Source organism: Mangifera indica, chromosome 2 (genome assembly GCF_011075055.1).
Source record: "Mangifera indica cultivar Alphonso chromosome 2, CATAS_Mindica_2.1, whole genome shotgun sequence".
NCBI lineage: Eukaryota > Viridiplantae > Streptophyta > Magnoliopsida > Sapindales > Anacardiaceae > Mangifera > Mangifera indica.
This window is the reverse complement of record NC_058138.1, coordinates 17,252,959-17,276,037: the sequence shown is the minus strand read 5'-3', so window position 1 is coordinate 17,276,037 and position 23,079 is coordinate 17,252,959. Positions and strand designations below refer to the sequence as shown.

At 33.9% G+C, this 23,079-nt stretch overlaps 4 protein-coding genes across 4 annotated transcripts; all 4 read right to left on the bottom strand.

Moving 5' to 3' along the window:
• Positions 1–2,384: 2,384 nt before the first annotated feature.
• Positions 2,385–4,311, bottom strand: LOC123196641 (UDP-glycosyltransferase 87A1-like). The gene is made up of 2 exons (XM_044610701.1): positions 3,678–4,311; positions 2,385–3,388 (listed from the first exon to the last, which is right to left on the bottom strand). The coding sequence occupies exons 1-2, from the start codon at positions 4,186–4,188 to the stop codon at positions 2,490–2,492; spliced, it is 1,410 nt and encodes a 469-aa protein (XP_044466636.1). The 5' UTR covers positions 4,189–4,311; the 3' UTR covers positions 2,385–2,489.
• Positions 4,312–5,682: 1,371 nt separating this feature from the next.
• Positions 5,683–6,943, bottom strand: LOC123196667 (zinc finger protein CONSTANS-LIKE 16-like). Its single transcript, XM_044610736.1, has 3 exons — positions 6,302–6,943; positions 6,022–6,171; positions 5,683–5,921 (listed from the first exon to the last, which is right to left on the bottom strand). The coding sequence occupies exons 1-3, from the start codon at positions 6,803–6,805 to the stop codon at positions 5,895–5,897; spliced, it is 681 nt and encodes a 226-aa protein (XP_044466671.1). The 5' UTR covers positions 6,806–6,943; the 3' UTR covers positions 5,683–5,894.
• Positions 6,944–10,047: 3,104 nt separating this feature from the next.
• On the bottom strand, positions 10,048–10,633 carry LOC123196676 (LOB domain-containing protein 12). The gene is made up of 2 exons (XM_044610747.1): positions 10,478–10,633; positions 10,048–10,401 (listed from the first exon to the last, which is right to left on the bottom strand). Exons 1-2 carry the CDS (start codon positions 10,631–10,633, stop codon positions 10,048–10,050), a joined length of 510 nt encoding a protein of 169 aa, XP_044466682.1.
• Positions 10,634–18,751: 8,118 nt separating this feature from the next.
• Positions 18,752–22,452, bottom strand: LOC123196658 (transcription initiation factor TFIID subunit 15b). The gene is given in 7 exon segments (XM_044610725.1): positions 18,752–19,163; positions 19,882–19,951; positions 20,034–20,184; positions 20,772–21,401; positions 21,404–21,488; positions 21,980–22,073; positions 22,171–22,452. Coding segments are annotated over 7 exon segments (1,353 nt in total). The 5' UTR covers positions 22,376–22,452; the 3' UTR covers positions 18,752–19,045.
• Between the last annotated feature and the right edge of the window lie 627 nt (positions 22,453–23,079).

Below are 23,079 nucleotides of genomic sequence, written 5' to 3'. Positions count from 1 at the left end.
ATTTTGGTTGTTCAGTTGAAAGTATAGGCCTGCAAATCGGGCCAATTGAACCAAACCCAACGTGTTCAAGCATGGGTCCATAAGCTTTTTCATGTTCGGTTTGGTTCTCAAGTTTTATGATCAGGTCTAATTCATTAATCTTATTTCGGTTTCGAGACTATTTTGGGCCTTTACCAGATCCGGAAACTCAATTCTTCTATCACATCAATAATGGCATATCTCGAACAAAATTTCCCCCACTCCCACCAACGGAGCAAGCAGAAGAAAATTCAACATTGTACGTACATTCTAATATGGTTCTTAGACTACATTTTTTTTTTTTTTTTAAGCAAAATAAATAAGACACAGCCTGCAAGGCTGAGAAACAACCTAAGCTTGTTCTGTAGAGTGGGATAGCAAAATAAGCAGTGTCAGAAGCACCCAAAACCAGCAATCACTTCTCTTAAATTGTTATCAAAATGTTTGCAATGATAGACCTCAAGAGAGAGGAAGGGAGCGAACAACAACAATTACAAAAGGGTTGCCCTTCAAACCCAAACTATACTAGTAACGAAAACCATGGTACAATTGCTGGAAACAATAAAAAAAACTGTGTACTTTTATATACTGTTTTTAGGAGACGCGCACCACGCTTCCAAAAAGATGAATGAACAACAGAGGGCAGCAAGCAGGAAGCTACCTGCAGAGAGCAATCTGAGCAGAGGCAGAGACAGATTTATAAACTGCAGACACAGGAGAAGCAACATAAAAGGGGCTGCAAAATTTTACTCCAGGGGGTGATTTTAGCATGACATCCAGCTGCCTTTTGGGTCTTCTTGGTGAACAACAGAGACTTGGACGCCAAAGGCAGCAGGATAGTCTTAAAAAAGCAGAGTTTGATGCACATTTTACAACAGAACCAGATCTGGGAGTAAAGTAGCTGCAGAAGAGGGGCCTGTACAAAGAGCAGAGCACGTCCAACTGGGGAGGCAGCAGGAAACCACACACTCAAACCCAGAACACTAAAGACTCTTAGACTATTGAGAACACTAAAGATATCTTATTCTCACAATTGTTTACCGCAAGAAATTAGAGAAGTTACAATGTATTTCACTCATCCTTTACAAGAATGCAAAATGGGTTATTAGATTTGTTAAAGGTTCTGTCTCAAATATAGAAAATCAATTACTAGTTTTATGTCTTCTGAGTGGAAAAATCTGGTCTACTGGAAATCCAATTTGCAAGCAATAGTAACCTTATCATACTTACCAAATAAAACCTTATCATCTACAAAGGCTAAATATGTAGCCATTACCAGGCTACTAAGGAACCCAAGGGTTGCCTGGTAAACTTAGTCATGGACAGAAAAAAAAATCTTGAAAAGTGAAAGTTATGGTGCTATGTTTTTTTCTTTTTTAAAATAAAAACCAAAGTGTTTCATAAAAGATTAAAACACATTGACATGTGGTTGCATTTTAGTCGAGGCTTGATTAAGGAGATAATCATTTAGGTGGAGAGAATTATTGGAAAAAAGAATCTTATAGAAATGTTCACCAAGGTTGTCAGTTAGCTTAGATAAACTCAGCCTCTTTAAGAGTCTGCTTCATATTGAATTTATGAGACAGGAATCAAGCGGCTGTGAAGCTTTTTTGATGTTTTCAAGTGCCAAGTTGGAGAATTGTAATGACCTGGCACATGACTCTTAGATAGCGTTTAGTTTGAGAAATATTTTATTATTAAAATTAAAATATTATCTTAAAGATAAAATATTTTGAGTATTATTGAGTATAAATTATTACTATATTTAATTAAATTTAATAAACTTGATAGATATAAATAATTATTGTATTTGATTAGAGATAATAAAATAATATTAATATATTATTTTACTTAAATATTCGTAAATATAATTATTCTAAAATATTTTTTTGATGTTATTCATTATATTAATTAAAAATGAGTCATAAAAAAATTAATAAATAAAAATATAGTTATAATAAAATAATGAAATACCTAAAATGAAAATAATAATTAGATTATTTTTTATATTATTTGTCATATTATTATTGATAATAAATAATTATCAAAATCTTCTATTACTTATAAATTCAATAAAATAATATAAATAATAAAAAATAAATTATCGAAATAATTTTTAATAACTCCTAGCCGAAGGCACCCTTAGTTTCATAGATCCAAATAGAGTCATCTTTAAAGGCAAGTATGATTCCATTGGTGTGGCATCAAAGTTCGTGTAATTGTTTTCTTGGCTAATGAATTGATTTTGCTACCACAATAACACCTTTGTGTTTTTTTATTTTTTTAAAACTATTTTTTATTCATTTTAAAGGGTGATTTGGGTCTCAGCAAACAAAAATTACTTTATTATATATTTTTTATAGGTCTTAATTAAGCTTATTATTAGCTTACTATTATTATAAAAAGAAAGGTATCAAAGAGTAGTGACGATGGTCTAATCCACTACATAGGGGTACATAAACTTAAATGCTTTATGTTGAGCGGATTTGTGATATATCCTCAAGAAAAGCGTCAATATTTTTTATAGATGTTCCACCCTCTGCAGTTGCTGCTTCACAAATTTCTTGAAGTTTTTTAGCTCTTTTATTCATCTCCTTCCTCTCACCATTGTTTATATCCATAAAATTTTGTACTAGCTCTGAAATTTCTTCTCTTTTTACCAAACTTTCACTCGAAACCGCTTTATTCTTTACACTCCATCCTATCTTCCAATCCTCTACAATTTGCTTACTGTTTGAAACTTGATCCGCAAATATTGGAAAAGTAAGCATTGGAACTCCAGCATAAACCCCTTCAAGAGTAGAATTCCAGCCACAATGTGTCCAAAATCCCCCGACGGAAGAATGGCACAACACCCTCAATTGGTCACACCAAGGCACCACAATCCCCTTATCATCCCTCCCATTTATAAACCTGGAAGTGTCACCACGAGCTACCCATAAATACCTAACACCACTACTGCGCACCCCAGCCACAATTTCATCCATCTGGGCATTTGAAACTGATAGAAAACTTCCCAATGAGAGGTACAAGACTGAGCAACTAGGCTGAGAGTCCAGCCATTTGAGGTAGTTGAGAGCATTGAGACTAGTGGTTAGTGGAGAATTGTGGTCTTTGATTTGAAAGTAGGGTATGGATGGTCCAATGGGGTAGACAGGGAAAGGGAATTCCGTTTTTAAGCTGTCAATGACTTGAGCTTCGAGCTTGTAGACTGAAGTGAAGAAAAGATATTGTGCTTTTGACACCATTGAAACACTTTCCAGGACCCGATGCAAAACTCGTCTTCCCCCTCCATACAGAACTGTTGGAAGATCAGCTAGCTTTGTTGAAGGAAGTCCGGGGATGTAGTCCACAGTCTCGTCTCCTCGCTCTTCAAAACCCAAAACGATGATCAGATATGCAAACAAGTAAGTTTGTCATGACATGCATATGTCAGTACCGCGTGAAATAATTTATAGCCACGTGAAATAATTTATTAAATGCCTATTACAGCTTGGCAGCATCGATTTTGGCAGCAACCTACAGTATCCCGAGAGAAAAAGAATCTTGACGGCAAATTGTGTTGTGTTCGAAGCTAGATTTTATCATTTCGATTGTCACAAGTATCATGTTCTCAAAATTAAGAAAATGCTACATAAGTTCAAGTATTATAGACGCACCTGAAAGTTCAACCGGGAAATGCCCATTTTTAACGAGGAGATCATGATGATGAAAAACTGAAAATACAGATGCAGACGTTGTACAAAGCGAAGCCACTGGAATGTTCCTCCGGTTGCCAACATCAACAGCCCAAGGCATGGAACTATCGGCTATGATAGCCATTACTGGGAACTGAAGCTCATCAAGTAGCATTTCGAAAGGAGCTTCCATCTTTGTGAACACAGCTTCCAAAAAGCCCGGAAAGTCCTTGGCACGATCAAGCTCCGAGGGTATAACGTTGGGAACAGTAGCGAACCTGATGTTCTCGGGCTTGGTTTCGGAACGGAGGATGCCAAACCACTCTTCAGTGACAACAAATGTCATCAGAAGATAAGGTTGTCTTGAACTGAGTAGCTTGCAGAGGTTCATCATGGGATTGATATGTCCTCTACCAGGATAAGGCAGGGCCACGACGTGGCAAATCTTCACGCCTGATGTTTCGGTCTGGGATTCAGCCCTATGAGGATCCATGGATTCTGAGAATTTTATGACTATGAGCTGTGTGGAAGTTTGTTATGAGAATGTAGCTGCAAGGGAACTGTCAGGTATAGACATCTAGAGTAAAATTAAATGACGAAAATATCCTTAACAAATATTTGATCTATAAATTTACTGAATGTTTTTTTGTTTTTCTTAATTGACAAATCTTTCATCCCATTGAATAAAGTGATTTGCATTAAGTGGGGTGGCCCCAAAGCTGAGTCAATATAAAATTGACTAATATAAAGACGAGAATGTTGGAAGGAGTAGCTTGGGGGGGCGTATGATGGGATTGATATGGGCTTAATAAGGCTGAGGAAAGGCCACTAAATGCAAGAATTTTCGGTGTGATGGTTTTTTTTGTTTGGGATGGATCCATATGTGATCCATGAATTCTCAAAATATTAGTACACCGACAATATTGAAAGGGCCTCATAGGGGTGGCTTTATATACATATTTATATACAATAAAATTCATATTTATAAAATCAGGATTTTCGTATTTATTTATCATCAATTGCACTAAAAAACTAAAAAGTTGAAGGAAACTTTACCATATTTTACATTTTCATTAATTATTCATAAGATACCATATTAAAAAAATGTGCACATTCATGGAAGAAATGAATTATATATAAACATTTCGTCAAAAAAGCATGTGTATTATTGGAATAAGTAATTTCAGTCGATGGCCCCAAAAGTAGAGATGACATGAAATCTGCTATAAAAGATGTGAACAAAAAAGGGCCCAAAAAAATTAAATAAATTTTCCGTTTACATGTGACTTGTTCCTCCATTGCATTCCTTCATATCGTTGTACCAAATTATCATCCTCTCTTTTCAGGCATAATTTATTTATTCATTAAACCATTAGAACCTACCAAAAATGAATCCATTTCTCATCCCAAATTATAAAAGAATATATCAATTGGTCAACATAATTTAGAATAAAATTAAACTGTCACTCCTATGAATCTATGATTTTGAAAATTGGGAATAGCATTTAGTTTCTGAAAACAAGTATGATTTTATTAGGGTTAGGGTTTTCAAATTAATAGGAAATTAATTTATAGTATTTTAAATTAATGTCATCTCAATACCATTTTCAATTCATTTTGGATTTTGGGTTATCCATTTCCACAATAATTCCAAAAATTACTTTTATGTCTATGTATGAAAACAATCATTTATATTATTATTATTATTATTATTATTATTATAATATGTGTACTAGAAATGCGTAGTTGTCTTGGAATAAAGTCTCCAATGACTCATCCATATAGAGAGGACATAATGTTGCCCACAATAATTTCCAGTGCAGCTGAATAGTCTACATAGAAAATGACACTAGAAATAAAGAGAAAAATGGACCACTTGTGTAAACTGATTCTAATCCCACCATTAATCAAGCATACCCAGCTGCTAAATGCTCTGAATTTGACTCGTTTTCAAAAGAAAATGGCAAAAATAGATCATTCAGAGATATAATATATCACAGTAGGGTCAATTCAATTATACTACACAGTGGAATTGATCAGGGGTCCATCCCCACAAAGTTGCACAAGAACTTCCCAGAAAGTCTGAATGAATGAATAGATATTTCTTAAGTCAAGAGAGATATTTTTCCATTCAAACAAATAAGCACAACTTAAGAAGCATATACAAAGTAAGATATTTTTCAGATATTTCTAAGCTGCTCAGGAAACTCTCTTAACAAATCGACCCTGCAGCAACCAAACTAGAAAAGATTAACTTGCAAATTAAGTTCTCATTTTGTGTATATAGGCAAGGCATGATTAGGAAAAGAGAGGAGAATTAATTAACCTTAAGTCTTGGTCTTTTATCTGCATTGAGTTTTCGAACTTGGTACCTTATCTTCTTGGAGAACAATCTTGTTTGACGTTTCTCTTTGTACCTTAAAACACTTGCTTCTCTTCTTGCTCTCTCTTCTTCCATCACTGGAACTTCTCCCATCTAAGGACAATTGATTGAAAGTCATTAAACTTAAGAAATATTCAGTAATGGATCTTTGAGATATTGAAATGCATGCAAAATTAACTTGAAAGGGAATGAATTTAAGATAAATGATCAATTGAGTACTGACGTAGTAACCATTGCTTGCCATTGAAAGAGAATATTCATCAGCCCAGAGAGGTCCACGATCAGACCATGCATCTAACACTTCTTGATAGTTCAAATTCAAGTTCAAAGTTGTCACTTTTGTGCTCTCATCTTCATCCCAAAACCCCAGTTTCTCTTTCTTTATAACCTCTTCTGGAAAGAACTTTCTTGTGAATTCATCAATCTGTTCTTCTGATCTTTCTTCTTCTTCCTCCTCTTCTTCCTCTTGTTTCTGAGCACTGGGATGAATAAATCCTTGGTCCCAGTCCATGAAATCCCAACTAAGTTGGGGCAGCTGCTGCTTTGTGCTATCTTTTGCTATCTTTTCTTCGTTTTCACTAAGCCCCCAAATGCCCCCCAATTCATCCATGATATTCATGGCCTCTTCACCATAAGCATCTTTCATGTCGACAAATTCAGTTTCAATGGTATCAGGAACCTGTTGTTCTTCCTTCTTCGGGCTTCTTAACAATGAATGGTACCCCATTTCACCTCTTTCACTCTCTCTCTTTCAACTCCTCTTACTCTTTACATATGCATGGCGCAATACAAAAGAAGCATGAAGCTATAGGTCTAATAGATCTTGGATATTTTCTCTCTTCCATTTGAAAAGGGGCATCTACGTGACACCTTATCTTCAATCCATTGGTTGGTTTATACACAAAGTTTCGGTGATTGGGTGATAGAGTCCAGCAAGGAAGGAGGAAATGGGACCAAATAATGAGCTTTTTGATGAGTGTGTAGTCTATCAACTATCAAGAAGCACGTGACTGGTAGAAGACAATGTTAATTGATTGAGCAATTAAAGATAGCATTGATTTACCAGTCCAGTACAGAAATAGGGTTAGTGAAATTGTGCAGATGGGTTTCCTAGTTTGGTTTAATGCTGATGATATTTTTGTGAGTACAGAGAATGGTCTTTTTTATTCTTTGATTTTGCCGTACCCATTTGGTTGCTTCTGCTGCTAACACAAATGGGAACTGTTCAAGCTGAGGAAATCTTCAAATAACACTGGTTTATCATGTTACTTATGGGTGTTTATTTTGAAATCAATCAATTATGACGGTCCAGAAAATATTTACAAATGAGTAATAGTTGTGAAGTTTTAGACTTTCTTGTATGTGTAACGAACCAGTCAAGAGAAGTCACTGATTTTATGTATAACCATGTCTAGTCTCAAATAAAAAAATTGTCTATGAGACTTGCAGTGTAATATTCAACTAATGAGAATCTCTAAGCAAGTGTAAACTAGTAAAATCTAACAAGTTAGATAAAAGTGGTTCATACATAGAAATGTGTTAACTTAAAATGTCATAATAAATAAAACGAATATTTCTTCATAAAGAGAACAAGTATTTCAAATGAATAAGGTCATTATTTTCAAAAATTGAATAACCATTTTAGGCATCATGTAGAAGACATGACAAAGGTGCTACAATTGGATAAGTTTAAATATTGTTTGAAGTTGCTTCAAGTCATTACATGTTAAGTAGTAAAAGTTGAAGTTTTAGGTGGAGACGTGTTTTCAAGGCTCATATTCGAAGATGAGTCAAATTAAAGTTCTAAGATAAATGAAATGGGTATTCCATCATAAGAATATCAATGTTTTTAAACGATTAAAAGAAAAAATAAGGTCATTTCACAAATAGAACAATCATTTTTTAATGTTGTATATAGTAGAATGATGGTTGCTAAGATTTTGTTATTACTTCTTATAAAAGTATTGTAGTCATTATAACAAAGAATAAGAATATTCTATGAAAAAACGAGGTTGTTTTAAGTATGTCAATTTATAAGAAATATAATAAGAAGGGAAATATGTTTGTTTCAAGTAAAATGAAAAGGGTTATAGATTTGAAATGGGTCTTAAGAATTTTAATTGTGATTAAATTATATTTTGGTTTTTGTTGGATAAAAAAAACTGATAAAACAAATTTAAACGTATTTTCTTGTAAAATTTGTATGTATTTTATTGATTGATGTTTATCATTAATTTTCTTTTTAAATATTGTGTTATTCAATTCTTCAAGTCTCTTTATAGTTAAAATTTACAACACAACAAGAACATAAATAGATGAGCAGTCAAAAAAATAGAAAGGAAATATGACACTCAATTTTCCAAGAGTTTCTCTGCCTAGAAAAAAATTGTGAAAATATTATCGATATGTGACACATTATGGAAGTTAATAAAAGGATCAATATATCCTAAAAGTCACCATATAAATCAATCAATCGAATACGCATATAAGCTTGGACTGTAAAATGAAAAGTCAAAACAACAAGTTGACAAATTCTTTTGTCCCGTGGACCCATTTGCCAATATTATCAAATTCTCAATCTCCATCTGGAGACAGGAGATATATGGAATTATAAATTTATATAACCCTTGTAAACATGGTATAATTTTTCGTATAGTAGCACATGGTGTATACTATTTTTAAACAATGATAATCAATTTATAAAATATTATAAATACCCTTAAAATTTTAAAATTTTTTATATACATTTTTATTATATATTGATCTGTATTGATACTATATATATCATATAATAAGATATATATCATATCATATGATATATCTATTATATCATATTAATTTCATATATTTTATGATTCGTATCATTTTACACATATATTATATCGTATAATAAGATATGTATCGTATATGAAATAATATTAATAACTATGCTTTGCAAGCACTGATGAATTAAAATGGAATTATAATTAATAATGCTTGTTAGGCGTGGCCTTGGAGAGTAATTGTTATAAACAAAATAAGATTCTTTCCATGAACTTCCCACTTCTTAATTTATTGTAACCCCTCACGTGAACATGGCCAAAACGAGCTACAAGGAAAAACTATTCTCTAAATTCCACAGAAATATTAATGAAATTGCTTTATTCCAATATTGTGCTATTCATATGCAATTGTTTTAGACCCTGCATTTTGATTAAGAGGATGACGATAGAGAAGCAGCAAAAGCTGGAGTTCTATATGAATCCCGATAGAATGTGTTGAAGTTAAACCCTACTTTACTCCATATCTCACATGGAAGAGTTGACTACTTCTACTTTAACCTAAAGCCTCCATTTTTTCAAATTTTATATGTACCATGTTCAAACCATAATACATATTAAAAAATCAATAAAATTATACATATCCATTTTAAATACTATTTTGGAAATCGAAACAGATTGGTCAGTTTAATCCGGTTGAACCAAAACCAAAAATCGGCTTCAAGTCCAATCCGATTAACATTAAAAAGCAGTTTATTCATTGATTCAGTTAAAACTGATGAACCAAATGAACCAATCAAAACCTATAGTAATAACGTAGGTTTGAGACCTAAAATCAAATGAATAATTGTTTCATTTAATTTTTTATTTAATTAATTTTGTTTTTTTATAAATTTTTAATCAAAATTTATTTATTATAATTTGATAATAAGTTAAACCAGCAAATTCCCAATTGAATTATAAATCAGTGAGACAACCGATTTGATTACCAGTCCGCTTTTAAAAACATTGATTTTGAATACACAAATACGTGTCATCATATAATTAGATAATTTTGAATTAAAAATAAAATAACATTTAAACACATGATGAAATATATAAATATATACCCATTTTATGTATTGCTCTTAAAAAATACCAGAAAATGACACATTATAACAAATAACTGAATAGTCCATGCATTTCATTGAAAAGAAAGCAACTTAATTAATTAAGTCCAGAGGGACTCTCTCTTGAGAGGATCTTGGATTGCATTGCTAGAAGAAGCAAACCCAAGGTACTGAGGAATGAGATTCAAGTTATTACATGATAGAAGAAGAGATTTGTCATCTTGGATGTCCATTTGGGAGGCCGACGACGTCGTTTGTAAAGGATTATTCTCTTGCTGCATCTGAATGCAAAGTATTTCTGTTTGAGCCACTGCGAGTTGCATTTGCAACTGTGATACTTGGCTTTGTAGGTAAGATATTGCCCCAACACACCCATAAACCGGGTCTCTCACTCTTGCATTTGCTTCATAAACCAAACTGCTCACAGCATCCGCTCTCTGGTGAACTGGAATCTCCTGCATACATATACCGGATTAATAACAAAACTATGAAAACTCAAATGACATCAGATATTCACTATTTAACATATACCTGCAACATTTTACTGACGTTGCTAGCGCCGAAGACCTTGTGAACCATAGCAAACTTTTGTGGGTCATCAGAAGGAAAGTAAGGGGCAAAGATGCAGTCCTTTGCGCAGCGGCGCCTTAACAATTTGCAGGACGCGCATGGTGAAGAACCCCCCATCTGGCTGAAACAAAAGAGGAAGATTGTGTCTAAGCAAGCTCTTTGATCGATTCTTTAAACGTATATAACAACAAGCAGCTTATTGTTGAAGAGAAATGAGCTTGAATTGCGTATTTATAATGGTTGAAGAGGCTTACCATTTCTACATATTCAATTTCCTAGTGTAGAATGGATCCACATGCATGCTCAATTTTTTAATAATTGAAGATTATGATCGTAATTAAACAATTGAACTTAAATTTTGCTGAATGTGGAAGAAAGTAACTTCACCTAGTAATTGAAAATAGATCTCATGATGGGGGAGTTGACCACCGCCTAGGCGCGTGATAGTTGTCATCCATGCAATGCAATCAAAGTCTTAATTACCTAAATCAAATTAATATTATGTTAGGTAGAAGCTATTATTAATTTGAAATGTTGTGTAATTAAGATAATGATTTTCACTAATTACAACTTGAGATGTGAAAATTTAAGGAGGACCGAGACTCCATGAGAAATGGACTTAGCTCAACCAACGTGGTGAATGTTTGTTTGGTGAACATTCACATGGAAATACAACATTTTACTCTCTTAGTTTCGATCAACTCAAAAATTAAATGCAATGACATTGATTAATGGATCGTTCAAGAGAGCTCAATTAATGATCCTCTGTAGCAATCGAATTATTAATTCATGCTGCAAAAGCATCTAATTTACCAACTTTGATGCTTCCTGCACACCACCATATGTGATCAACTAATTACAGCCAAACAATTTACAAAGATCAACTTCAACCACTAAAAAAAGATGGGATGAGTTCCCTCTTACCTATGTGGAGTGATAGCTAGAGGTATCTTTTAATATCTTATGTATTTTTAATATCAATCAAATAACGTTTTTTTATATTAGTTGTTCTATATAAAGATTAAATATAAGTTTTATTTTGTATATATGTTCACTCCAATCCTGGAGGGGACTTAAACTTTGATGGTTTTGGTATCACTTGTGCACAAGATACTATTAGAGCTAAAAGTTTACGTTGATAGTTAAAAGAATCTCTTAATACCTCATACGTTTCTAAGACCAATAGAGTAATGTTTCCACATTGATTATCTCATGTTATGGCCATGGGTCTTACTATGTGATGGCCATGGGTCTTACTTTGTATATATGCCCATTCCCAATCCCTGCTTATTTGATATATATATATATAAATAATATTGTAAATTTGTAATGAAGCAAGCTAGCTGTGAAGATATGTAGGAATGTGAAAGAGTAAACGAGATCCGACAAGGGGCTATGGATTAAGAAATATTAAAAGGAAATCAACCCATTTCGAGAGAGTTTTAGAACCCAAAGACCCAATTTTCTAACTCTAGAATTGAATGCACTCCACATGATTCCAAGCTTCTAATCTTGTATTCCGAGGGAAACAGCTCTGTTTTCCCAGTTGTCAAACCAGATGAATTCTATTTATATATTCTCTTTGTCTTATACACAAAGTTAATGTTTTCTCTGCTGCCTACCAGCCTAGCTTCTTATCTTATTTCTCTGCTAATTAATTACTAACAATATTATAAAAACGATGACACCAATCGTAAAAACCGGGTATTTTCGGTTTAACTTCCAAGCTGAATTCAAAGCCCTAGGCATGCCCCTACGGAAACTAAGCTTATTTTTTTAAGCAGATGAGAAAAAACAGACATCTTTCACCATGTTAGAGGGAAAAAAGACATGCGAGGTTCGATGCCAACATTAATTGGGCTTTGGTGAAATAGAAGATTCGATCATTGAAATCTGCAGGCATGGTTTTCAAATCTGAAGAGCGGTGGAGTTTACAAATTTACAAGGCAATGTTTGACAATACAAACCTACCCAAGTTAGGGGCTCAATTTCAATTGCTTCAACTGACCAACGTTGGATTTCCAACGCCAACTTTTATTGCATTATTTATTTCTAATAATTCAAAATGCAAATCTCCACTATCAACTTTCACAGCAAAACGTTGTCTACAAAGCCTGAATCCTGAACCCTTCGTTTTTCCGCTCCTTCATTTCTACTAAATTTATCCTTAATGATGCTGGTCCTCAAAGAACATGTCTCATCAACCTGTATATCAGAATCTTTAACCTGATAGGATGTTTATGGATATAGGATGATGCTGGTTTGATCAAACTGATGAAACAATCACTTATTCGTCAGCTAAAAGTTACCCTTCCATAATTTCAGTCAAGAATATCTAAGAAAATTTGGGATAATGAATAGCATATAAGTTATTCTTCTCTGGCTTGTAAAGATATAAGAATGGTAAAACATAAAAAAGTGTCTAAAAGTCAAGATATATACCAATGATCATCTTATCACCCTTCCAATAGGTTGAAATGTTAGAGTAGATGTCTTAAAACCAATTCTCAAATGTGTAATTGAAATTGTAACCAAATTTTATTAATAAAATAGTTATTATTCATCATGTCTCCCATTCCTTAAAGATTACATTATTATCCTTATGATGGTTGAACTATGATGAAAGGATAAGTGTTTGTCAACTGATTATGAGAATATGTTCACATATGATGGTCATTTTGGAAACGTCTGTAGTCTCAATGTTATCTTGACCAAAGACACAAATAATATGATTAGAACTATCATAATGTTGAACGACTCCACCAAAAGGTGGTGACAAATCTCATGTCAAAATTATTTGTCAACAATTTGGTATAACACATAAGTGTATATCATGTAGACTTGTCCATCAGACTGACCTCTCAAAATGATTTCATATGGATGGTTACCGTAATATCTAAAAATACATTTTCTAACAAATTGTGGTACATGTGATTTTTCGATTTGAAATCATTAGAGTGTATTTTACAATAATCGATATGATTTGATACCAACCTAATATAGTCCTTGAGAAAGGATTTTCAAAACAATGGCGATTGACCATATTAAAAGATGTAGATGGTTATAATAGATTTATAGAAAATTTATTACTTTTGGTATAGAAACTAATAACTTTGATAGGCCTATTGATGGACATCAACAACCACTTAAATTTATGACTATAATAAGATTGAGTTATTATTTAGTCTAATACCATTCGATCACTTATACAAATGTCACTTAATGCATATCAAAGATTCCCTAAGGTAAACAATAATTTTATACTTCAACTTAGAAAAAATGTTGTTTGATAAAATGATCAAATTGTATGATAATTGTATTGTTGACAAATAAAAGTCAATCATTGACACTTCATCAATCAATTGACCATACAAAGGTCAATTTTAATATGTTCTCGGATGGTTGATAGATTGTAGAGATAGATCTCAAATTTAACAATTTTGGATACGGATGAATCGAATTGATAGTTTCGAATTTTATAGAACAATTGGATTAATATGACTATGTATGCTTGAATGACCAAAATATAATAACACACAAATGGATGAACTAAAATGGGTTATTAAATAGTTGACGTTTTCTTATTTGAATAAAAATATGTTGAAGATTAGATAAACATCAAGTCATATGAATAGTTATGCATAATATATGATCGAATGTTTATTATTTTGGGTTAACCTTATTAGATGATGTATCGTATATTTGAAAATTCAGATAATTACATTTTTGAAAGATATTGTAATATAATAGTATTTGTGTGGATTTTTGTACATGCTTTATATAAATGACTCGTTTTTTATCAAAATTTTATACAAACCCATAGACACTGCTCTTCACCAAGAAAACTAGCATACTCTAAGCTAGAGCCATCCATAGCCTCCGTTCAGTCAAAGTGCCTCGTGTGGACTTCTTGGTGTCTTCATGCTCTTGAAACGGAAGTGGTTCGCTCACACAACCATCTTTGATAAAGTTGAAGGAGTCATCAACAGGAGTATGTACTTCTTAAACCCCGCGTGAATGGCTATATAATATGATTGCACAATGATCCTTATGAATGGATCCGGTATGGTTTATAGCCAAATAATTTAAATAAGGATCCTTATGAATGGATCCGGCATGAAACATGCATCAAAGGCTCAGCCATATAAGCTTTATTTATCTTTTTTTGGATAAATCCAGCCACATGAGCTAGCTTACGAAACAAACTTCAATGCACATAAAGAAATTTGGCAATCACCTCAAATTTAATGGAGTCTGAGCCACCTGTAATCTGCTGCAAGCCTTGAATTTCAAGCAACTCTTTCACATTTCAAATTAAACACCATAAAGTGAGTTATGATATTAAATTTACCTTCATCATCAAACTTTAAAAACACAAGTTTTAGTCAACTTTTCACCTCAAAAATAACCGTTATTTTATTAAAATCTTACATAAAACTCATTCTAATTCGTGGGTGTTAATCTAAATCTCTAATCTTATTTATATTTTGTTATATAATTAAAAATCTTAGAATTTAAAATACAGAAACTATTTTATCAGAAAAATAAGATTTTACTGATAAATATTATTTTTTTATCAGTTAAATTAATTAAAATATTGATAATTTTTAAAAAATTATTAATTACATGAAATTCATATTTATAATATGATTAGGATAAAATTAACGTACAAAACGTAAAACGAATGGTAGGCGAGATTTAATTTTCGTCTAAGCAAGGTTACATTTTATTTTTGCCTAGGCGAAAATAAAGATTGATGTAAAAAAAAAAAAGATTCTTAAAGATACTGTTGCTGTCTTAGTTGGATTTGTGGACACGTGTGCCAAGTGTGATCTAATGCATGATGTAAGACTGACTTTGATGGGCTGTAGGAGAAAGTCTCAATTGTTTGGACTTTAGAATAATAGTGCGGTGTTTAATTTTCCTCCTATTCATATTATGAACATGAATTTCATCTCATTAACAAATTTTTTCACATTAATAAAATGTGAATATATTTGTACAGACAGAACTAAATTATGGTTAAAATTTTAATCTCTCGATGAAATTAACTGTAGTTGTGTTAGGACTTAGGCTTTTTGAGACACATTTCATAATTTTATAGATTAGGGTTTAAAATATAAACTATAGCTATAAAAAAGGAAGGAAGAAAGAGAATTAAGGTTTGGACAGCCTTACCGCCTGATTTAACAGGTTTCCATCGCGATGAATGGTTAGAATTGAAAGGTCCCAGTTCTTTGAATTGACGCTTTATTCACTGAATCCCCTCTATCAATAAAATAGCTTCTGTTTCTTTAATTCTTGTATTCACTTGCTGTTTTTGGATGAATATTGGCTGGGTATCTATATGAGGTTCACTTGGTAATCAATTGATATGACTAAAATCACAACGTTGACCAACATAATATGTCCATTTTCAAGATCCACCGTCACAGATTGTAGGGAGAAATTGTCAATGGATCGTGACATGAATCTTAAAGACTTTGACACAGCACACAAGACATACCAGATGGCAAAGCTACTGATGTCAGGGCACACAATCTTTGAGTCTCTTTGTTTTTTCAATAGTTTGCACATAACGTTTCCTCTGTGTTTAGATCAACAATATCATTCTTCAGGAGACACGATCATGCATTTTCCCACGCCTACACAAGCAAAAGTCAAAAATGAAGGCTGGGGTTGAAAGAGGTGAATACCAAGTCCTTGAAAATTCAAATACAAGATGTACAATCAAGGGATGAAATTCTCAATAACCAAATAGATAACAAGGGCATTACTTTGGAAAAATATAGTTTGGCTTGTTATCACAGTTTATGCTTCAAGTGATGAACATGCACTATGCAGCAATGCTTGAGCTTTTCAAGCACAGTTCAGGAGAGGAGTTCAACTTAGAACATATAAGCAACTAAAAAATAATAATTTCACTCAAAAAATCCGATTAGCCATACAAAAAATCAAATGCATTTAAGAAAATGAAAAAAAAAAAAAATCATAACAAGTGCCAAGCTCATCTCATGTGATTGGTAATCTGTAAATGAACAACTAAATGAGTCCCTTACCTGTATCTTGAATTAAACTTAAAACATTATTGCACATATCAAAAAAAAAAAAAAAAAATTCACTGTCAACAGCTTGAAAGCCATGGGTGCTCAGCAAAGTTCAGCCATTCCATGTATGAAACTAGAAGCCAATTGCAACTTTTAGACTCAAGAATCACGCATAAGCAAGGGCGATCCGAGACTCATTTAGTTGACTTTCTGATATTCATTCGAGAGGGAAATTAGTGAACGAGACAATTAATTGAGAGACTAATACAAATTAGTGGACCTTCTGATATTCATTCGAGAGGGAAAAAGGGCGATCCGATGGACCAACTCTGCGCTAAACATTTATACAAAGAAATTGGCAGGTAGACTCCGACTTTGTTATTCATTTATATGATAGGAGAAGTTATAACTTTGTTATGAACTTACGATACGTCGTACGAAGGGTGTCGAAGAACATCAGGCTGTAAAGCTATAGGTTGAACTTGAAATAACAAACGATGTCATACCACGTTAATCCCAGGTAAAATAATAGATAAAATTTAGACCATGAATTTTTATTTTACACATCTTTCATCTCTTCCATGGGTCCAAATTCAATTTCGTTTCATAGATTAATCTGGAAAATTAGTAATGTTTTAAATGTTACTCTTTGCTAAAGTTCAATGTGGCATTTTAACATCATGACAAGGATTGTTTGTCTATCATCCACCGTTAGAAGCAATCAATAATGAAACAAGAGGAACAATCCAAACTCTCACGGTCTCTACTCACCATCTCACTTTAAATACATCAAACAATACAAAGACAAATAAAAAGAAGAGAAACACAGGTGTAAGGGGAAAATGTTGCAATATTATAGCAGTAGGAAAATTTTGTGGTGAGAAGATTGGGGAAGAAAAAATTACAACTTTTAGTATTTTCATTAAATTATAATTATAATTTAAAATTTAATAAATAAAATTTTGACTTTAATCAACTTGTCATTAACAACTTATCATTTCTGTATCATTTGAAAATATAAATAATCATTCTCCAGCATCGGTAAATAAAACATAAATAATACCTCATGAATTTCTAAAGAACACAGATGGTCGATTTAGACAAAGTTTCATACATAATTTCTCGGTCAGAACGGAAGTAATAATTAACATTCTCTTTTAGATATGTTTGGAATTTAAACTACTGTTCAAGTTCAACGAGTGAAAAACATAACCTCTGTTCACATCCAACCTATTTTCCTTTTTCTACCTTCTTTTATCTACTGACATATTCTATCCGTAATTTAAAAACTAAAAAAAAAAATCAACCCCAAGATATCAGGTATCGAATCTCGAAAACAAGTACAGCACCCATCAAATAAAAGAAAATTACATGACACATCAGGCATGAATGCCACAACTGTTCAATTTGGAAGACTAGCCAACAAGTCCAACGCTCTAAACCCCCGCAACAGTGGAGCACAGGCCCATGGAAGCTTCACCGCATATGACATTTGGATACAACAGCCATTACATCTGCGGCGGGCAACTAAAGCTCACTACATTCTTAAACATACGACTGAAATGCCCATTACCACAAAAGTGAAGCTACTTAAAGTAGTTCACCAAATGTTTCCTTAGGCAAAATCACTCCCCGTACAACAATAGAGCAGTAAGTAGCTATGATATCCGTCTTTCTTAACCAATCACATTCGCCAAACACTTTTTAATATGTATTTGATGAAATCCAGCCATTGACTAAGTAATAATATATCACAACCCCATTCGCAATATTTTCAAATCTAAGACCCCACATCAAAACAAAACATCTAATCGATAAACATCAAAAATTTCTATTTACGTTCAGAAACATGTAGACTTCATTGTACTATTTTAAAATCATTTGATGGCAACTGTCTCACAAACAGCACATTACTTCGTTCAAACAGGCACTGGAGTGCAAGGGGTAAGGGAGAACAGAAATTTGTATATATAAATGTCAGCTGCTACTGGCAGAAAAGCCAGAACTAGGAGGAGATGGCCTTGTCTCTAAATAATCTCCCAATTCACAATTTGTAAAATTGATTAAACCAGAACATGCATGTTTACACTGAGCATCTAGACCACATGTATCAATGCAAAATAATCTAGCAGACATGCGAGCATAATCCACAATATGCACTACAGTCCAGGGTTAATTTGCAAACAAGTGATTTGAAAGAGCAGCACTCACCTGAAATTATCAACCTACCTTAGCAGCAAGCAATTTGATTGTCCACTTGCCTCTATAAAAAGATTCACACAGTTAAATCAACCCCAAGCCTAAAATATAAACCCCTCCAAATGGCGGCAGATAATAGATAAAGGAGAAGGGGCATTGTCCAGGTTAAGTGAACAACCTACCTCTTAGTCCCCAGTTAAAGAACAACCTCGCGAATGGAACATTATTAAAATCCCTCAGACCACTATTTTTAGTACATAAAACACTCAGAGCTGAAAGTCTCTCAGTATGGACGAGAACGGTTTCCCCCGTGGTAATGCCTATCTGGCCCAGAACCTCCACCGTCTCTGTAATTGTTGCGCCTGTCTCCACCATTGCCATAGCCACCTCTACCACCACCCCTGTTGCAAGAGCATTAAGTATGTTGCATCACTCCCGAGAATGGATAAAAAGTAAAACAGAGTAATAAAGTCCTCAAACCTTTATCAACCACAAGCATAATCTTTCAAAAGGTACCAAAAGCAGATACAAAAAACAAGGAACTGAAAAATCTTGATCACATTATATGCTAAAAATGAGTCCAAGAAAAAAATCAGAAAAAATTTTATTTTAAAATTTTAACAGTTCATCTACTCTATGCAGTAGAAAGCTCCAACTAAATGAAAGCCATTTCAATTTATTTGTCACATGATTCACAAGTTCCTCAGCAACTCATAAATATTACAGCTATTTAAAAAAGTGTTAACGTTGGCTAAAAGTAATACAGAATACAAAATGATTCTTCTTCTGGGATCCCACACAATTACAATATGTTAATATATTTAGCTTTCATGGAGAGATAAAACAACTTACATATCACAAAGAGGAATAAAGGATGAGACAGTCATTTCATATGAAGAGAAGAGAAACACACAAATCTATACTTCAAGATCACGCAACATGAGATAAAGATGTAAGATAGAACCAATATCTATTAAAAAGAAAAGAGCAAAACAAGAATGACATGTCATTGAACAATTCCACTATCAATGACTAATGATAAATATTACAAACATAAATTTGGTTAAAAGACAACTTTGACCATATAAAATTTAAAGTACAAAGAAAATGTTTCTATACCCATGCTCATGTCTTAGAGCAGTCTTCTCTGCCATCACAACGCTAATTTTATGACCTCTCAATTCATGATCTGAACAAAAAAACCTCTGATGCATCAGTTGAAAGTTCTGTGATATCATACTGAAAAATCCAAAGAAAAATCTTTCAAATACCTTGATAAAATCCACCAGCAGCATGTGCAGCAGCGGGATCTTCATAGGACAAAACCGCATCACCTTTGTTGTTTCCTTTCTCATCCGTATATATCTTTATGTTCCATGGCCATTGATCTTTGTAGCCTCGCTTCTGCTTGATTCGTCCCACCTAATATACAATAAAAAAGGGAAAGTTAGAATCCCATTCTATAAAACAAACATAACATCACACACATCATTCTAAAGAGGAGAAAATGAACATCTCATCCAGAAAACATCTATTCTATACTCAATATTACAGTAACAAAATCAACCAAAAGAATAAACTTCAGCATCCTGTGAAATTGGTACACTAGCCATTACTCAGCAGAGATGATGTACGTATGTTTGCAGTCAATCAGAAGGCCAACACAATGGACTACATGCTCTTAATAGACATTCTTGCAAACAATTAACACATCACAGTCAACTATACCACCCTCCTATAGCAAATGGATTTTTTAGGAGATAAAAATATCCAATAATATCTACCTCATTAAAATTACACCTAATGACAAAGCGGTATCATAAGAAACAATTAAAATAAAGAAAAAGAAAAACTCAACCAGCGAAACAAAGACGCCAGAAAAAGAATCAATTAAACAAATAATTCCAATATTTTGGAACATTCATCTAAAACAACCTCTAATTACGAAATCAAAAAACATATAATTCAACAAGCACTTTGAACTTCAAAAGAAAAGATTTGGGCATTACTGTTCCAATGCCTCCAAAAAGTTCTCTCAATTCTTCAATAGTCACATCTGGCGGCAGATTTGATATGTATATCCTTGAGTTGTCACAAGAACTATCACAGTTGCCATCACACTGTTTGACCTTAGCCGCCACATCAGCAGGACCACCACCACCATAACCACCTCCCTGATGTCGTGGACCACCAGCACCATACCCACCATCATATCCACCAGGTGGACCATTACGTCCACCACCCCTTGCATCACTGAAACCATCACCGCCGTAACCACCTGCAGGACCGCCATAGGACGGGGGATATGATGCAGGCCCACCAGTGTAGCTAGTAGGGGGAGGGACTGCCTCCATTGAATAATTTGTATTCCCACCATAAGAATTAGGCGGAGGATAATTTCCAGCAGTGCCACCATAAGATGCAGAAGCAGGTGCAGGAACAGGAACCTGACCATAACCGCTATCTTCTCTTCCCTGATTAGCACCATATGAGCCACCTCTATTGGCCCCATTTCGACCTTCATAATTACCACCTCTACCTCCTTCATAATTGCCACTTCGCCCACCATCACTTCTACCACCTCGATTACCACCATAGCCACCACTGTTTCCTCCTCTGTTATAGCCACCCCACCGCTATTTCCACCGCGATCACCTGCACCCGCAGGTGAGGGTGCACCACATTTGTTACACTCAACCCTTCTTGCAAAGTTCAAATTACCACAGCTACATAGAAATGTGCCAGTTTCAATCACATATTTCTCCCATGTATGTAACAATTAAAAAATAAGAAAAAGATACCCCAATAAGCTGAAGTTAAATGTCTACAAGATTTAAAAGCTTCACAGAACATTCCAACCACATGGTCAAACCCCACAAAGTGTTTAAAAACCGTAAAATGAAGAAAAAAATTGCGTGTATTATTTCACTCAGAGCATGTTACACTTCTCTGAGGTCAGACATTGAATTGAAGCAGTTAACTTCTCTGAGAATTTAGTCTCTCTTAAAACCAGATCTTCGTTTTTTAAAAACTATCATTCTTGCACATTACTTTAAACAAATAAAATTGTTGTCCCGAACAACAGAATTTGACTGAGCTAAAATGTTTTACTTTTAACAAAAATAATTTAATTGAATTATGAACAGCTCAATTCAACATATATCAACCCTAATATTACAAAGAAGATCATACAAATACAACAGACAGAAAAAATTACCTAGGATTGGGGCACTTCCAGTCCCCGTCTCTGCCGCCTCCGCCACGGCCGCCGCCTCCTCTGCCACCACCTCCTCTTCCACCGCGATCCCCTCCTTTAAACAAAGATCCAACAACACCAGTAAATAAAACCAATATTTTTTAAAGAAAATAAAACTTAACAGCAAAGAAGAATCATAAAAAGTCAGACACCTCGATTTTGCGAAGGGCCACCGTATCCTCCTCCTCCTCCGCCACCACCTCCTCTTCCACCGCCCCGTCCACCACCATATCCCCCACCACCACGACCACCACCACCATATCCTCCGCCACTATCGCCTCCATAACCTCCGTAACCACCACCTCCACCGCCTCCATAGGAAGGATCTCCACCGTCTTGATTGTACATGCCAGACATGACGATCTAGGGTTTCACTTGAAACTCGCTGATTCAAAATACAGGAGAGAGAGAATAGGTTATGAGTTACTTGACGAATAATGGTTTATCACTTATATTATATATCGGCCGAGCCGACAAAAAATCTTTACAACGTACAGAGAACCGGCCGAAAAACAAAAATCTCTTCCATGTGTAGTGACATGTTTAATTTGTACGCATGTGGCTTTGATTAACCGTTGGATCTTCTACTTGGAATTATAATTGATTTATACCGTCCGATTGAGTTAGGTCATAACCTGTTTGTTACGGATAGAGCTTTGGAAAAAATGGTCGTTGCGATGAAAGCTGGGCGTTGGGCGTTCTTACAGAGGAACGACCGTTTCTAAGCTTAAAGTCCAAGTGAAGGTAGAATAACATCGTTCCAAGCAGAACAACCTTAAATCGAAGACTACACTGAGCGTCTCTAGGTGTGAACAAGCATTTCAAGCTATACAGAATTTTGATGGAGCACTAGCACCACCAATGGAGCCGGCATTAATAATATTTAAAATAATAAAATTATATATATAATTTTATATATAAATAATAATATATCATTATATAATTAAATAATATTTTATATTTAATTTTTAATTATCTATTTATACGATGATATATCAAAATTCATTTATTTGGGAAAACTTTCTTCACTGTTTTTTGGTACTTAGTTTTCATTATTTCTT

Excerpts from the sequence above, each read along its gene's own strand:
- LOC123196676 (XM_044610747.1), bottom strand. The coding sequence starts at position 10,633 with ATGGGGGGTTCTTCACCATGCGCGTCCTGCAAATTGTTAAGGCGCCGC. Across the intron at positions 10,402-10,477 it reads ACGTCAGTAAAATGTTGCAG|GAGATTCCAGTTCACCAGAG; the intron begins GTATATGTTAAA and ends ATATGTATGCAG.
- LOC123196667 (XM_044610736.1), bottom strand. The coding sequence starts at position 6,805 with ATGGGGTACCATTCATTGTTAAGAAGCCCGAAGAAGGAAGAACAACAG. Across the intron at positions 6,172-6,301 it reads TGGCAAGCAATGGTTACTAC|ATGGGAGAAGTTCCAGTGAT; the intron begins GTCAGTACTCAA and ends AATTGTCCTTAG. Across the intron at positions 5,922-6,021 it reads ATAAAAGACCAAGACTTAAG|GGTCGATTTGTTAAGAGAGT; the intron begins GTTAATTAATTC and ends TGGTTGCTGCAG.
- LOC123196641 (XM_044610701.1), bottom strand. The coding sequence starts at position 4,188 with ATGGATCCTCATAGGGCTGAATCCCAGACCGAAACATCAGGCGTGAAG. Across the intron at positions 3,389-3,677 it reads TTTCCCGGTTGAACTTTCAG|AGCGAGGAGACGAGACTGTG; the intron begins GTGCGTCTATAA and ends TGGGTTTTGAAG.